The 17,023-nt window shown below is 35.0% G+C and overlaps 1 protein-coding gene across 2 annotated transcripts in view; it reads right to left on the bottom strand.

Moving 5' to 3' along the window:
• HEATR5B (HEAT repeat containing 5B) overlaps positions 1 to 17,023 on the bottom strand; it is a 122,614-nt gene that overhangs the window by 14,094 nt on the left and 91,497 nt on the right. For both annotated transcript variants that reach the window (XM_049870227.1, XM_049870226.1), the window contains exons 28-33: positions 11,724 to 11,961; positions 10,382 to 10,636; positions 9,315 to 9,442; positions 6,354 to 6,498; positions 5,590 to 5,856; positions 4,098 to 4,322 (exon numbers count right to left, since the gene is read on the bottom strand). In XM_049870227.1, the coding sequence (XP_049726184.1) occupies positions 4,098 to 4,322; positions 5,590 to 5,856; positions 6,354 to 6,498; positions 9,315 to 9,442; positions 10,382 to 10,636; positions 11,724 to 11,961 (1,258 nt within the window). The remainder of the gene's footprint in view (positions 1 to 4,097; positions 4,323 to 5,589; positions 5,857 to 6,353; positions 6,499 to 9,314; positions 9,443 to 10,381; positions 10,637 to 11,723; positions 11,962 to 17,023) is intronic.

Below are 17,023 nucleotides of genomic sequence, written 5' to 3'. Positions count from 1 at the left end.
TCCCTAATAATGGGATAAGGCAATATTACATGCCTCTTCTATATAATGGTCTGAGAAAGATATAACAGCACTTATGCAGAATTCCTGCAAAAATTGCCTAACTGAATCGAATCCTGAGGAAAAAAATGGGACAATTTCAAACTGAGGAACATTCTACAAAATAGCTTGTATTCTTCAAAAACACTAAATGTCATGAAAGATAAAGAAAGGCTGGGGAACTGTTCTAGAATAAAGACAACTAAGGTAATGTGACAACTAAATGCAATGCAGGATCCTGGGCTACAAACTGGGTAAGTGGGGGAAAAGAAAAAAAATCTATGAAGCTTATTATTGCAAAAACTTATAAAATTTACATAGGAACAATAATAGCATTGCATCAATGTTAAATTTCCTGAATCTGATTAATTCTTCTGTGGTATGTGAGAAGAGAACGTCCTGTTCTTAGGAGATCTGTGAAGGATTGAGGGGTGAGGGGTCATGATTATTTCAATTTATACTCGAATGGTTCAGCAAAAATCATACCGATAATATTAACAATAATAATATGTGGCTACAGAGAGAGTGGTGAATGTGCAAAATGCTAATAGTGGGTGATCTAGGAGAAGGGTACACTGGAGTTCACTATATTACTCTTGTAACTTTTTTAAAGTTTGAAACTCATTTCAAAAGCAAGGTTTTAAAAACAAACAAAATTTACAGCAACCTTAAGACTGATTCATTAACATCTGAGGAGATTTATGTACGTGTGTGTGTGTATAAAAAAACACCTATGTAAATATATAGACACAGTTTTTGTGAAAATTGTCTTTGATTTTATAATAGGAAACATCATTTTCATAATGGAAATTCCCTACTATAATACTTTTTCTTGAAAAGCAAGGAATTCTGCTTGCCTTGGTACACACATATATACCTGTGGCCTTGATCTCTGCTTTATAACTGACCATGTCTCCTGAGAATTAAGTTCTGGACAAAATATAATACTGGGCAAGCTCATTGTCTTATTATACCTTTGTCGTCATATGAATGAACTAGCTTGATAAAATATCAAAACTTTCCTTTACAATTGACAATTAAAAAATATGTAGGATAATTGACTACAGATCCCTCACAAAAAATTAAAACAATATTTATATTAAAAAGAAAATTTTAAACTATTGCTTTTTCTCGTTTTTCGTATGTATCTCTCTCTCTACGCTGGTTAACGAGGTGATGTCGAGTCAATTCTGACTCATCGCAACCCCACGTGTGTCAGAGTAGGATTGTGCTCTGCAGGGTTTTCAACGGCTGATTTTTTTAGAAGACTGATGTTTTTGAAATGCCAGGCCTTTCTTTCCAGGTGCCCTGCATGAACTCGAATTGCCAACCTTCTGGTTAACAGCCAAGTGTGTTATATATATACATAAATATGGCATCTAATGTTTCTTTAGTTTGTTAAAATCTACTTTAAAAAGCAAAATATTCAAATATTCTCTTAACATGTAAGTCATGATAAAGCTAAAATAGGTTTAGTAGCATTAATAAAACTTATTAAGCTTTTCCATTCCAAATAAGTAAAATTAGAAAAAAATTCAGATTATAAAACTATTACATATTCATTGTTTAAAATATAAAAAGGGTATGCAGAATAAGATTAAAACTTATAATTCTACCACTGTTTACTGTTAAGGTTTTGGTTTAATTACCTCTGGTATGGGTTACTCTTTACCAGTTTATTTATAAATATATGTTTTAATAAATAGAATATCCAAATGTAAATACCATCCTGTACTTTATAATTCTCCCACTGCCAGATAGTTTCAGTGATCATACATTTTCATAGTTGTAAAATTGTTGCTGTTATCTGCCTTTGAGTTGCTTCCAACTCTTGGCGGCCTTACGTCCAACAGGTCAGAAGGTGCCATCCTCACAACTGTTGATAAGCTGAGCCCATTGTTGTGGATTGGGTAAATAGGCTGTAAATAACCTTAAACATAATTTTTCGATGAACAAAGTCAAAGGGTATGAATTCTTAAAGACTCCTTGTACATGCTGCAAAATTGATTCCCTGATAGTTGAAACCATTTTAAACTCGTCAGCAAAATATGAAAATGCTATTCTTCTGGTACCCACTGTAACACCGTCACATATAAAAAAAATCAGTTTAACAGGTAAAAATTTCTATTTTTTTGTTTTCATTTGCATTTCTTTGCCTACTGATGAGGCCAAATTTTTTTTATATGCTTGGTAGTCATCTCTTCCCTTTTTTACTAACTCTTGTTCTTTCCTTCTACTGGGTGTTAAAGGCTTTTCTTATAAAACCTCTTCCTATATTAATGGTATCAACTCTGACATAATATACTGTCAGTTTTTCAGCTGCCGTTTAATATAAGATGTTTTGACAGGTAGAAGTTAATTTCTTTATAGCTGAATAGACTGATGTTTTTCTCTGTGATATATTCCAATGACTTACGCTTAAACAGTCTTTTATCATTCTAAAATAAAAGATTCACCTATATTTTCTTTTTAAAAAAATTTTACATTATCATTTTAATTTATCTGGTATTTATTTTGATGCATGATAAGAGGTGTGGACCTAACTTGAATTTATTTCACAAATTGCTAAGTGACATAAATCATTTGTAGACTATTGTATAGGTTTTCATCATGCATTATATTCTCATGTGGAAAACAAATAATAAAGTCCATTTGCTGGCAAAAAAAAAAAGTGCTTCTGGTTCTTTTATATTGTCTTTATAAGAGAAATAGAACTTGAAAGAAAAAGTCTAACAGAAGAAAAATGCACAAAAAATATGAATAATAATTTCCTAAAAATGCAAACACACTCATAAAAATTCTTAATTTCACCAGTTAAATGTCAAATGCAAATTAAAACAATAAGCTAGTACATTTTACCTATCAGATAACAAAATTAAAAAGTTTGACAATAACAAGTGGTGAGGATGTGGGGAAATAGGAATTATCAAACACTGTTGGTGGGAATGTAAATTCATATAGCTGCTTTGGAGAGCAATTTGGCAATGTCTGATAAAATTAACATTAAAATGTGCTAACAATTCCATTCCTAGGTATATACACTAGATAATCAGAGCACATGTGCATGAGGAATTTCCAAGGATATTCACTGTAGCAAAATTTGTAATTGGGAATAATTAGGGACAGCAAAAGTAGCCACTGACAGGCGAATGGATAAACAAATGATAAACACATATGATGAAATGCCACACAGAAGATAAAAACAATGAGAGTTTTATACATCCACATTAATAGATCTGAAAATTTTATTGTTGTGTGAAACAATTAAGGTAGAATGAGATATTATGGTCTATATAATTAAAAGAATTATATATAAAAAAACACCAACAGAACTCCCATATATTGCTCCTGGTTATTACTCTCCCTCTACATAGTGGAGTACCTGGGCGGCGCAAGCAGTTAATGTGTTCAGCTGCTAACTGAAAGGCTGATGGTTCAAGTCCCCCAGAGGCAGCTCAGAAAAACGGCCTGTCGATCTACTTCTGAAAATTTAGCCATTGAACCCTATGGAGCAGTTCTACTCTAACATGCATGGGGTCACCATGAGTTGCAATCAACTCAATGGCAACTTTTTTTTTTAACATATAATGCATATATATTTATTAATACATATAAGTAAATTTATTAACATATTGACATATACTTATTAGTATAGAAAGTATATCTACTCATATACGTGTGTGTGTTTCTGAAATGAAACATCAAAATCAAGATTGTGGTTCCACCTGGAGATACCATGGCATGGTGACAGGTACTTCAACTTTCTTTCGTATTTTATTTAAAAAAAAAAAAAACTTTAAACAAACATAAAAATACAGATATTCTGCAAGTTTTTTGTTTTTGAAAATTTCCGCAATAAGAATCTACATGCTAAAAAACACAAAGGCATTTAGAGTGAACTATCCAGAAAAGGGTATTTAAGTTCATATCTGAAAAATGTGACTAAACCACCTCGTTAATTGGTTCAATGTTATACTGCATATTTCTGACACCCATTAATTAATTAATTAAGAGATGGATATCCAAAGAGATGAAAAATGTGTAAACTCTGATCAGGTTACCTGGTTGAGAATATTCCAGGATGCATGCAAGGGTACTACGGATTAGAGCGGTCCATTGTTTTTGCGTTTCCTCAGTTTTGGCCATTGAAAGTGTCACAATACTTTTGATCCCCTGAAGAGCGGCACTGACTGGGGGAGGAACCTGATTATCTGCAGATTTTAGTGCTGTGTCTTTCAATATTCTCGCAATTAAAAATAGAATCGTGGGCAGGACTGTCATACATCCTGAAATAAAAAAAAATTAAATTACCTCTTAACTATTTCAGTTCCCATCTTACTGTTGTTTCAATTGCTTACATTTTTTGAAATTTCTTGTGGTTTAATATTACTCTCTTCCCTGTTTTAAGACAGAATTTACTGCATTACTGTTATTATAATTCAATGTTCGAAAAAGAATAAGAAAATGGCAAGTTATTTCAAAGAGACAATTATTTTCTTTTTTTTCTCCAACTAGCCTTATTTTTATTACTTCTAATATTTTACCTATTTAATATTTCATGCCCTTCATAATGAGAGAAGAAGATGGTAAAACAGAGAGAAAGCACTATCATATACTGCGTGAGAGAAGCATCTGGGTGACTTGGTGAATCATAGCAATTTTAAGACATGTAATCAATCATCAATATACCAAAACCAGCTTAGTCAATTCAGGAAAATGAAGAAATATAGCGTGAGCAAAGAGAGATGAAAGAATCCCAGAATATGTATGGGAAAGGATTTTAAAGTCATCAAATTCAACCTCCAACTTAATGAAGGAATCCCCCTCACCATTCTCACATGCACGCATTATGGATAGCCTCTGCCTGCAAAAGTCCAATGAGAAGTCACTATTTTCACAGATGTAGAGTAGCTCTTGATCAACTTAACAGCAACTAACAACAAGTAGCTCTTGATCAACTTAACAGCAACTAACAACAACAACAATAAGGTAACTCTAAGAACGAGAAAGGTCTTCCTTGTGTTGAGCTGAAGTTTTATATCTAGTTCTACCTTCTAGATAAAACAGAAGGAAAGGCTACTTCTTTATCCTATAGTTCTTCATATCTGCAGATAGCTATTATGTCTGCCTTCAATCTTCTCTTTTTCAGTCAACAATCATTTCTTTACGTTCTCCTTAGAGTTGGCTGTCACTCTTCTCCGATATTTTTTAGTTTGCCAATTTTTCAAGAGTGGCAACCAGACCAGAAAATAAAGAACTTAGTAATTTTACCTTTTGTCTATCTGCTAAAATTCAGTGTCTTCTCCCAAGCTGTAGTCCTATCTCTTCCCTGAAGTTTGTTTGCAATATACCTGAAAAGAGCACCTTAGGTTTTTGGTTTTCTAAATCTTCTAAGGCTCCTAAAAGGTAAACAAACCCTTTAAAAAACCAACTTCTCATCTCACATTTGAGATTTAAGAGGAAAACAAATCGTGAACACTGCTTAAGATCAAGGCAGGCTCATCTTTGTCTACGGTAATATAATGCATTCCCATGTACTGATCAATACTGTACCAGCAGGTGAACAAAGGGACGGTAAGTCAGAGAGTATGGTAACCGCTGCTGCCACCAAACGGGCGCTTTCTTCTGAGAGTCGAGTTTTAGTGGCTGTGTGACTTGGAGAGTCCGACATCTTGGTACTAAGATGTGGCATATGCCGTACTAAAATAAACATCAACAGCTCCATAGTTGCAAAGACAAGAGATTTTCCAGGAATAAGACCACCGCTGTCACCTCCTTCTCCTAATACAGGACAGGTCTCTTTTTCCACATCATCTTCATCTTGAGAAAAAAAAAAAATTGGTGAAATTATCAGCAAAAATTAATAATAGGAGATAAAACAACACAATAAGTATATTTGAGAAATCTTTTAAAAAGGTTTACAAATAAATGCCTTACTGATGCCACATGTCTTTTTCAGTATAATTCTCTGCCTTGCTAGAATTCTGTGCACTGACCTCTCCTTAAAACTAACAGACAATTCATTTTACACAGAAACACACACACTTACCCTAATATGTGTGTGTGACCGTCTGTATGTGCATTTCATAAAAGGAAGAAAACATGTTATTAGGCTGAACCACATGACACTGGCATGTTTGAAGATGAAAAATAGTCAACTATCACCATTTTCATTTGGTTCATTCTAATAAGAGCAAAATCAATTTCAACTCTTCTAAATTCATTTTTAATTAAAATTTTTAAATCAAAAAACTCCTGGCATTAATATTTAAAAAAATAGGATCTACGTCAAAGTTACTATAATTTCTAGTGCTTACTCAAAGTGTTTCTTTTTTCTTGCAGATAATCCTGAGCAGCTCTTACTATCTGTTGCACGACTCCAGTAACCAGCAGCTGGACGGATGGTGGATTCCAGGTCAACAGGAGGCGGTGCAAAACATTCAGCAACTCAACACCAATCAGCTATTATAAATTAATACAGACAAATTTCATTAATTTTATTTTCAAAGGTCAAACTTATATTATTAAAATCTGAGGAAATGTACACGTAAAAAAGATTGTGAGGTAAAACTAACACATAGGACTGTGTAACAAATAAGAACAATATAACGATCTTGAGAAATGCTCACATTTTATCCCAACTTACTTTCGGGCAACAAATGGCTTTATTTACATATTTAAATAAATTTTATATTCAGACATGACCATTCCCCTAATCCTTTCCTCTACTTGGGCTAAACAGTTTTGCTAGAGCCCAGTGCCACTGAAATATATAACTTCCAACCTACATTGAGTACTCAAGAGTTTTCTACCTGAGATTTGAGGTATTCCTCGTTAAGCGCTTCTCCCATTCACCTCAGGAACATTATAAACTTTCACCATCCACATTACGCCTCTTATTCCATCATCTTCTACATCAAAGCCATTCAATGAACCTGCCTCAAATTTCAAATGGAAAAAAACTTATCTGCAGCCAAAGCTAGCTTTATTTCTTTCCTTAAGATCAGCCACTTATCTAAAGCTGATTAATCCATCTTTCCTCTTGTGCTCCCTATATTCCACCCTACTGACTTCAGCTTCCTAGGGATTCTTCAAGGACCTCAATCATATCTCATAGGGCTTCAACCTCTCTCTGGTCAGGCTTCCTTTCCTCAGCATAAGGAAAATGCTCCACCCTCTCCTATCAAGTATTCCCTTCTCTTCTACTCCTCCCCCCAACCTCCCGCTCAAACTGTCAGATTCCTGTATCTACCCCCACACTCTCTGTCATCTCTGTCTTGCTCCTTCCTTTCCCAGCCCAGATGCTTCCACATCCTTCACTGTCTCATTTACTCCTCCATCTTCCACAATCTGGCTTCTAGCCACCTATGAAAATGTTCTCTCTGAGGTCATCAATGACTGTCTCTGGACTCTTTTCTGTTTTTATTTACTGAATTTCTGCTTCTTATGACAATGTCATCTCTCTTCTTGAAACTCCTCCCTTGTGTTTTTTAAATCCACTCTTATTTCTTCTCCTACTTCTCTAGTCATCTCCACCGCTGATTTCTCTCCCTTTTCTCACGCCTTAAATGTTATTTATACCCGGGGATCCAATCTTGGCCCTTTTTTTCTTTTCATCACTTTTCTTAGGCTCCTGTACTCATTATTTCTCCTGAATTATGAAAGGAGCCTCACAACTGGCCTCCTGTCCCCCTTCTCATCTCTTAAAAACTAACCTTTACAAGATTGGTAACGTGATCTTCCTGAAAGAAAGTTAATCACGTCCTTCCTCTACTTAAACATCTTAAATCATCCCCATATCATTTTCTGGATATAGTTCTAACTCCTTGATATGCCATAAAGAAATCTTCATGATTTCTGCTGTCCAGGCTCACCTCCTAACAACCCCCACATATTCTATTCACCTCAGCCATAGTCAGTGACTCTAGAGCCTCTGAACTTGTCATGTTCTCTTGTGCTTCCTTTCTTTGTATTTGCTGTGCTCCCTGGGAGGCAAACTCAATCCCCTTGTGCTGCCCTGCTAACTCCTCTTTTAAGATTTGATTCAACCACCATCTTCTCCGAGAAGCCATCGTTTACTTTCCTACGATAATGCCAGTGTTCCTCCTCTCTAGTCCCATTATACCCAAACATACAGCTAGCCCAGCATCTACCTTACTGTACTTATCCCCTGCTCCACGTGCAGCTTAAAATCATCTTTGATATCTATGACTCAAACAGTGTCTGAATCAGGACAGGCACAGAATAAAAGCTGTGGAGTGAATAAGTACAGTTTATATACTTTACTTCAGTTTACTCTGACAATGTTGAAATGATAGAATTCAGCTCAGGAAAAAAAATTCATTCTATTTTAAAGCAATATTTGAATAAAGAAAGAATTACCAAATTAAAAAAAAAAAAAAGCTAGGTATATGAGATATTATGTTAAAACCAAAATAATACAGAGTTTAAAAATAGTAATCTGTCTTCATTCACAGATTAAATTTATAGGTTTGACAATTTGAAAACAACCCTGAAGATTCTTACAGTAACTTATAATTTAGCACAGGCACAGCTTCAGGCTGCAAGGTTGTGATATAAGCAAGAGTCAATCAGAAAGGGAATTTTGCAATCACAGAGCGTCTGCTTTGTTTTTGATTTTCCGTTTTGGTCAACATCATGTGCAAAACTAATTTTGATATAATAAAATGATAGTAGCTTTGTTTTTCATCTGTTTGTGTTTCATGGAAAACTACCCCAAGTGATACTATGATATTGTCTACAGAGTTGGTTCTTAATATGAAAATAAAGGAATTCCTAAATGAAAAAGTATAACAAATTCAGTGCTTGCCTGATTCTGTCACATGAAGTCTCTAAACATTCCATACAGAAATTAGAAAAAGTAATTCATAAGCAATTCATTAGATGACTACTTGAGTCAGCACAGAAATACTTCATTTAAGAGATAAAACTTTATCAAACATTTCATCATGGCATGATTAATTTTAATCATTTTATAAATTACTTCAGTCCTTTACTGGCAGAATCATTATCTGGGATTGTAGGTATCCCCTAAATTTCTGGTTTTACTTGAGTGCTAAAGAATGAATTAAAGAAGGTGTGGTAACTAACTCTAGTCTGGGCACGCCTGGTTATTCAACATTCAGTATAAGGTTCTACATGAAGCCCAAATCCCGAATATTTATAATATTTATTTTTTATGTGAGAAAATTATCTTAAGATAAATCTGATTAAAACAGCACATGGAGTTAATTAGAAATTACAGAAAGTCACTGTACCTGGTCTTCTGCAACATGGACTCGGGCATAAGGAGAATCTAGTAAGGTGTGTAAGGCCTGTAAACATGCCGTAACATGTTCGATTGGCTCCTCTGGTCTCGGCGAACAAAGAAACTGTATACTCACACCTGCAATGTACACAATAAAAACGTGGGTTTGTCAATATAAATGCTTTATGTTGCCTTGACATCATTTTTTCCCCTGCTTTTCTTAGATATTAGTTTAACAGTATTCATCAATGCCTTAAAGCAGAGTTTAAAACAGTTTCCAAATTAAGCATCCAAACCCAATATAGGTTGTAGCTCTGCAATTTGGTTAATAATTAGATTGGGGGGGTTCCCCCAGGTTATCCAGCTGATTATGAAGACAATCAGTTTTTTATTTCTAAGACATTTTAAAATAACACATTAAAGGCAAATCAATGAAAATTATAAAATAACTTCTCATTAAACGGTTGCCGCCCAATTTTTCATACATACGAAGTTTTTTAAATGGTAAGCCAGAGAGGCACCACGGGTATCTTAATTTGTTTAAGGGTAAGGTATTGTTTTGGAAGTCTTCCGCATTTTTATTTATGAGATCTACCGATGAGTTCTATAATTACACCTTACCAATTATACTCCTCCCCTTGCCCCTAGAAAATATGAGCTTCAGTAAAATGTATAAATTCTTGAGTGTTAAAAGACCATCTACAAAGGAAATTATAAATTAAGATATATTTAAATTTGTTTTAACTTTGCATTTTTTTTCAGGCAATCTGTTAAATGTCAAGTAAAAAGAACCCATCATTGAGAAAATAAAAACCACACGATCAATATTTTTTCTTAAAAGTTATTCAATACTCCTCTGAAAGTGAACATGAGAGCTAAGTTTTTTAAGAATAGTTTTTAATAATTAATTTCTAGGTAAAAAATTCAGTTAACAATTTTGAAAGTGAGTGGAAAAATCCTCCTTTTACTATTCCTCCTCTGAATTGTGCTTCAGAAAACTTTTCCATAGCATTAAAATGAAAGATAGGCATTTTCAGAAGTGATGCCTCTTGAAATACATTAACATGACACACCTACCTAAAATCAGATGCATCCTGTCTTTGTTAATTTCTGGCAATGACTTAGCACTAGAAGTTGCTACCGATGCCTGGTTTAAAATCACAGACGTACAACGTTTTTGTGAACCAGATACTGCTGCTGCCTCTGTTGTGTCTGAGCATGTAAATCCTGTACTATTTAACCAAAGCGCCACTGCATGGAGAACTGGGGCCCAGGAATTCCGGTAGTGAAGTCTAGCCGTGTCAATAGTCTCAGGAGTATAAAATGCTCCACCTGGAAAACAATGAAAAACATTACTTTCTACTACAAGTGTTCACTCATTTATGAACAACTTAACTTATAAATACCTGTTAAATATCAAAGAGCAATCTGGCCAAAGAGATTCTCCTCTTCACAAGATAAGTATACTAGAAAGCATGTCCTTCTAGAAAGTATACCTACTGGGCAGCATTTTCATCTGCTGCACATAGAGTTGCTATGTATTAGGACCAACTCCACGGCACCCAACAGCAACAAACCTTGTCCTTGCTGCTGCTGAACCAGAATGCCTGCTTCTTCCTCACTGGTGCCGGGGTTCTAGCCTTTCCCCTGCTACTGTTCATGCCATTACCTTTTTCCACCCTGTTGTCTCAGGTGTCATCTCTTCATTGTTGCCATCAACTCCTGGAGCCCCTATTACCTTCTCTTTCTACCATATCCAGGAACCTGTCTCCTTTCTTTTTTTCTCATCTTCTGCTATTTTTCCCTACTTCCTGTTTCTAGTACCAACACTGAGGACTTCCTCATCTCTCCTTGCTGTTATGATAGATGAAGAAAGGCAAAAAGAGGGAACTTCATTTTTTTTGTCAGTAATATGTGAGGAGAAAAAGGAGTTTTTTTTTTCCCATTAGGAGCTGATGGTATGTTTTCTAAATAAGAAAAATATTAATGATGACTTCTACAGAAATTTCTGTAGGAAAAACAAACCAAAGTACAACATTTATGAATGGGCTTTAGGAACACAATTCACTGGTAGACAAGAAACATACACATTAATCAATACAGTAATTTACTTCATCATGGTTATGCATAATGACTTCATATATGTAATTATTTAGAGCATTCTAGTTCATACAGTTATTCCTATAACAGTGTTAACATTTTCCCTTGGGCTAACAAATAAGCTTAATGCTGTATCTGGAATCCATAAATTCAATATGGAGAACATGCTTTTATAAACAATGTCCATAAAGTCAAGTTTAAGGCCACAGAAATTTAAGATGTTATCATGAGTACTATCGTTGCTAGCCTTCACCAAGTCCATTTTGTTTAATTACTACTTTGAACTCCATAAAAGCAAAACACTGAATGCCATACTTACCATCTGGGGGGAGCTGGCTAGCAAATTCAGCGGGTAAGGTCAAAAGCGCATAGTCTTTTAATGCTGCCAACCACAGGCGGCTGAGAATTGGCAGTTCAGGTTGTACGAGCGTTATTAAGCTATCTGGTGGTAGTTCATCTACGGTGCCATAATCATCATCGTCATCATCAGTGTTTTTAGTAGCTCTTTTTGGTTTTGACTCAGCTTCCTTTTTAATATTCATAGCAACTACATATACCTAATAAGATATTCAGGAGGAGAACATTGCAAGGCATAAGATAAAAAATGAGATATTCTAGGTCGCTATAATTATGCAGTTTCATCATAAAAAGAAATTGATTATAAATATTAGACATTATACAAGTTCATGATTTTCTGATAACCACAAAAGTATAATTCCACCTGCTTTGGAGAAAACCTTTTTTTATCGAGATGACGTCTGACTTTTCCTCTCACAGCTTTACAAAGCCCCCTTTTGTATGTTTTGTCTTTACCATAGGGTATAACTTCCTGTTTACTGATTCCACTTTCCTAGATTATTAGACACAGTCAGACAGCATTCAAAGAAAAAGGCTGAGGGGGGGAGGTGGCCTGAGAAAAAGTTTCTATAAATATCCTCCTAAACCCCCTTTTTATACAGTTCTTAAAAGATATCTAGCAATCTAGAACTTACAACAAATACCAGAACAAACAAAATTACTTGCTGGTCATATATATTATCTGTATCTTTTCTCCCTAGTTTGAGAACCAAAAAGATGTATAACAGTTAACTTTCCTGAAACATAACTTTACATATTCTTCTTTGGTGAGTTATGTTTGTTTGCTTTCTTTTGTCTTTGTACATGCATTTACACTTTGGTAACTGGCACATACACAGCTGGATAAAACATCGATGATAAAGCAGGGAAAAAAAAGAGAAAGAGAATAAATTGCACTAGATTAAAATCTTGAGAAAATTGTTTTCCTTCTACACAGTGTTTTCACTGTACCTAAGTATATATAATGAGGTAGTCAGAAACCCTGGTGGCATAGTGGTTAAGTGCTACAGCTGCTAACCAAAAGGTCAGCAGTTTGAATCCACCAGGTGCTCCTTGGAAACTCCACGGGGCAATTCTACTCTGTCCTATAGCATAGTTATGAGTTGGAATTGACTCGATGGCAATGGGTTTGGTTTGGTTTCTGGAATGAGGTAGTCAGAAACCCTGGTGATGTAGTGGTTAAGTGCTATGGCTGCTAACCAAAAGGTTGGCAGTTCGAATCCACCAGGTGCTCCCTGGAAACTCTATGGGGAGGTTCTACTCTGTCCTCTAGAGTCGTTATGAGTCGGAATTGACTTGACAGCAACAGGTTTGGTTTTTAATGAGGTAGTCTTTGCATCTATGTAGTAGGCTGGAAGTTTCTAGGTAATAGGACTGGTTTTATCTTTTATACTGTATTAACTATACTATACTCTACATGTATTCCTATACTATATTCCTATATTATGTGACACAGAGAGAGCATACAATTGTCTATGTTCTAGACAATGATAATAGGAGACTTCATGAATCTTCGTTTGTAAGTAAAAACATTCTTTAACACTATGATGGTCTGTAATAATAATACTGACACTCAAAAATCCAGAAATATTAATAGAAACCAATGAATTTTTACAGCAGACACTTTGAATCTCAAGCTATAAATATATCACATGTATATTTCCTAGTGGCTTTAGGCTTGATATTTTTCTAAATTTGTTATTATGCTGACGTTTTAAGAAAATGTCTCAATAAGCACTGTGAATATAATCAGCCATTGTACTCATCAAATCCTTACTAGGAGGCACCTATTTTTACCTTGCACTTGCTATTATGATAGGACCTGAGGCAACAAAGATGAGTAATTCATGGATTTTGCCTTCCCTGAACTCACAGACTAGTTTAATGATGGGGAGTGAGAAAATAATTTTTTAAAAATTTCCTTTAAATGGTCAGTCTTCTCTACTACATTCCACCCAGTGCCTACCTAGGCACTCCAGGGCTTGTGGAATAAATGAACAAATCTCAGGGAGCACCAAGGATGAATGGATCTTAACCTTGGGAGAAAGAGAAAGGCAAGGCAGTTTTTAAGAACAAAATGTGTTCACTTGCTCAGAGACAAAGGAGATGAAAGGGGGATTCCAGGCAGAGGGGATGTCAAAAGAACAAGAGCACAAAAATAAGAAACAGCATGGCATTTTGAAGAAACTGCAAGTTTTTGGTATAGAGTGAGCACAGAGTATAAGGTAAAAGTAGTTGAAGATGAAGCTAAAAGGGACCTTTATGCCTGGTAAAGTAGTTAGAATTTTACTCTATTGGCAGTGGGGAAGGGGAGAATGCTCATTGCAGGATTTTAAGGTCAGAGGTGTGTGTGTGTATATGTATGTATATATTTCTTTTTTTTCTCAACTTTTAACTTTATTTTAATAGTTATACCATAAAAAGTTTGGAAAATAAAATTTTTTTAAATCATTCATAATTCTCATTTCCAGGTTTTCACATTCTGTCATTATAAAGTTGTATTTATGCTGTATGGAGAATTTTATATTTAATTTTATTCACTTAACACACCACAAGGGTTTCTCATGTGAATACTAGTCTTCACAACCACTTTTCTTAATGGCTGATGAAGATGATCCATAATACATCTAACGATGCCCCTATCGTTGACATTTTCTATTTACTTCTGAATCTTTACTTAGCCTTGCAAATCTGGGAAAGACGAAATAGTTTTCAAGAAAAGGTGTTTACTTTTTCATATTATAAATAATGCTGCAAGTAAACACTTTTGCTCACTTTTCCGTATTTTGGATCTTTTTTCCCTAGGATAAAATCCCAGAAACAGAATTACTGTGTCAGTATTATAATATTTTTATGGTTCTGAATAGATAACTTCCACCAAATGCTTTCTAAGAGGGTTCTCTATTTCACATTGCTACCTATAATACATGAGAATATGTTCTGACTTATTTTTTATGTCTTATGAGACTTATTTCTCTTATTAAATATTATCCAAGAACAATATAAGTTCTCTGTAGAAAAATAAGTAAGAAAAATGAAAAATGAAAAAAAAGTCACACATAGTTCTACCACTTAGATGTATTACTGTTAACATCGTGGACATGCTGCAGATGTATATGCAATCTTCTAAACAATTATGTGTGTGTGTGTGCACACGCGAACAGTTTTAACCTGATATTCTATTCACTTAACATGTTACCATCACCCTTCAGGTTTAAGAACTACATTTAGGTCATTTCCACTTCTTTTTGTAGAAAAATAAAAATCACAACAAACACCCTTGTAATAGAATCTTGTGCATACCCTTAAATATTCCTTAAGATAAATTGATCAACGAATGTGCAGTTTAGAAAGTGTTTTGATACAGACCACCTTCAGAAAAGTTTTACTAATGTCATCATCTTAAAAGTCAAGTTAATTTAATTGGAGAATGTTTTTTATATTTCTTTTTTCCCCATATGTGTATGTGTTCCTTTGTTCCTTCTTTGTGAATAATCAATTCATATATTTTGTCCAAGACTTGTATTTTAGAATGATTACCCTGAAAATCTTTATAGGAATAGCTGATGACAGAAGGACCGACAGCAGAGAAACAAATAAGGATGCAGTGGCATAGACTACGTGACAGATGATGAAGACTTGAGCTAATAGGGCAGTGGGAAAAGAGGAAGCGTTTATTTACAGATATAAAAAAGGCAACTGTGATCTAATGCTAAGTTAAAAAAAGTTGCTATGTTGAATAAGATTCCATTTTTATCTTTAGAATAAAGAGGTATACACACACATACCTATTATTCAGGAATATAAAAAGACTCACATTCGTACATGGGCATAATATACTTATCGCTATTGTTATATTAGATGATAAGATTATAGATAAGTTTTGTTTTCTTTTTTACAGTTTTTCTCTATTTTCTGGATTTGTGCAGTAAGCAGAGATATTTTATTATCAGAACAAAACTGTTATTTTCAAAGATACGAACTAAGTAAAGCAGACAGGAATTAGTTACTTACTAGACATAAGATGAGCGGCTTTGAGCACTAGTTAAGACTGATACCCAGGTTCTGGTCTGAAGAAAACCCTGTGGAGCAGTTTTAATCTGCACACATGCGGTCACCATGGGTCAACAAGAGCATGGAAGAAAAAAAAAAAAAAAAAAGACAGGGAAATATAACCTAGTCCCTGCCCCCAAGTAAGAGAACAGATATTGAGTGAACACATGGGAAAGTTTTATGACTGCAATACTTAAAAAATGTCCATAGGAAGATGAGAAGGGAGAGATTAATTCTAGCCAGAAAAATGGGAAGGTTGAGATGCTACATACTTGTGTGGGGCAATTAGTTAGGGTAAGGGAGAAAAAAGAGGAATAAAGACTTATTTTAGACACACTGGGTGTGAGGTACCTATGCATCATCCAAATGGAGATATCTAATGAACAGCTGAAAATATGAGATTGGAAGTTAGGAGAGAGGTCTGGATGGAGATGGAGACAAGTAGAAGCTACACTCATGGGTGTGGATGAAGTTGCCCCATAAAGGTATGAAGAGTGAAAAAAGGGACTGGAAAAAATACCAACATTTAAAGAGCAAGCAGACAAAGAGACGCTAGCAAGGATATTGAGAACGAACAATCAAAAAGAATAAAGAGAGTTGTGTCACAGAAGTCAACGAATGCAGAGTTTCTGGGAGGTTTTTAAAGAGGTGAAGTAAGACAGGGATTGAAAAGGGCCAATGATTTGGATAATTGTTATTAGTGGCTTTACTAGAGTAGTTTAAATGAGGTGGTGAATGCAAATGTAGATGGGGGAGGGTGTTGAGAAGTGAGTGATTGAATGTTTGAGGAAGTGAAGATAACGAAACTACTTTAATAGGCCTAGATGTGAAAAGGAGAAAGAGAAGGAAGTAAGCAGAAGGGGATAAGAAGTCAGGGAAGAATGCAGACAAGGGGAAGGAGCACGGAGAAGGAGAGGCTGAAGATAGGGAAAGGAGGATAATTGACAGCACTGAGCTTGGAATAGTCTCCTCCTCACCCTCAAGCCTGCGTCATGCCTACTCTCATCCTCCAGATCTCAACTTATATGTCGCTTTCTCCATGAAGCCTGCTCTGAGCCCCTAAGACTATTTTAGGTACCTCTGCTATGTGTTGCACAATGCTCTGTATTTTGCCTATTATAGCATCCATTACATTTTGTTGCATTTACTTGGTTAATAGTCTGTCTTCCCCAGTGAAGGTAGTAGTAAATGTAGTATAACTGTCTTGTT

This window comes from Elephas maximus, chromosome 26 (genome assembly GCF_024166365.1).
Source record: "Elephas maximus indicus isolate mEleMax1 chromosome 26, mEleMax1 primary haplotype, whole genome shotgun sequence".
NCBI classification, from domain to species: domain Eukaryota; kingdom Metazoa; phylum Chordata; class Mammalia; order Proboscidea; family Elephantidae; genus Elephas; species Elephas maximus.
This window is presented reverse-complemented; position numbering and strand designations above follow the sequence as displayed.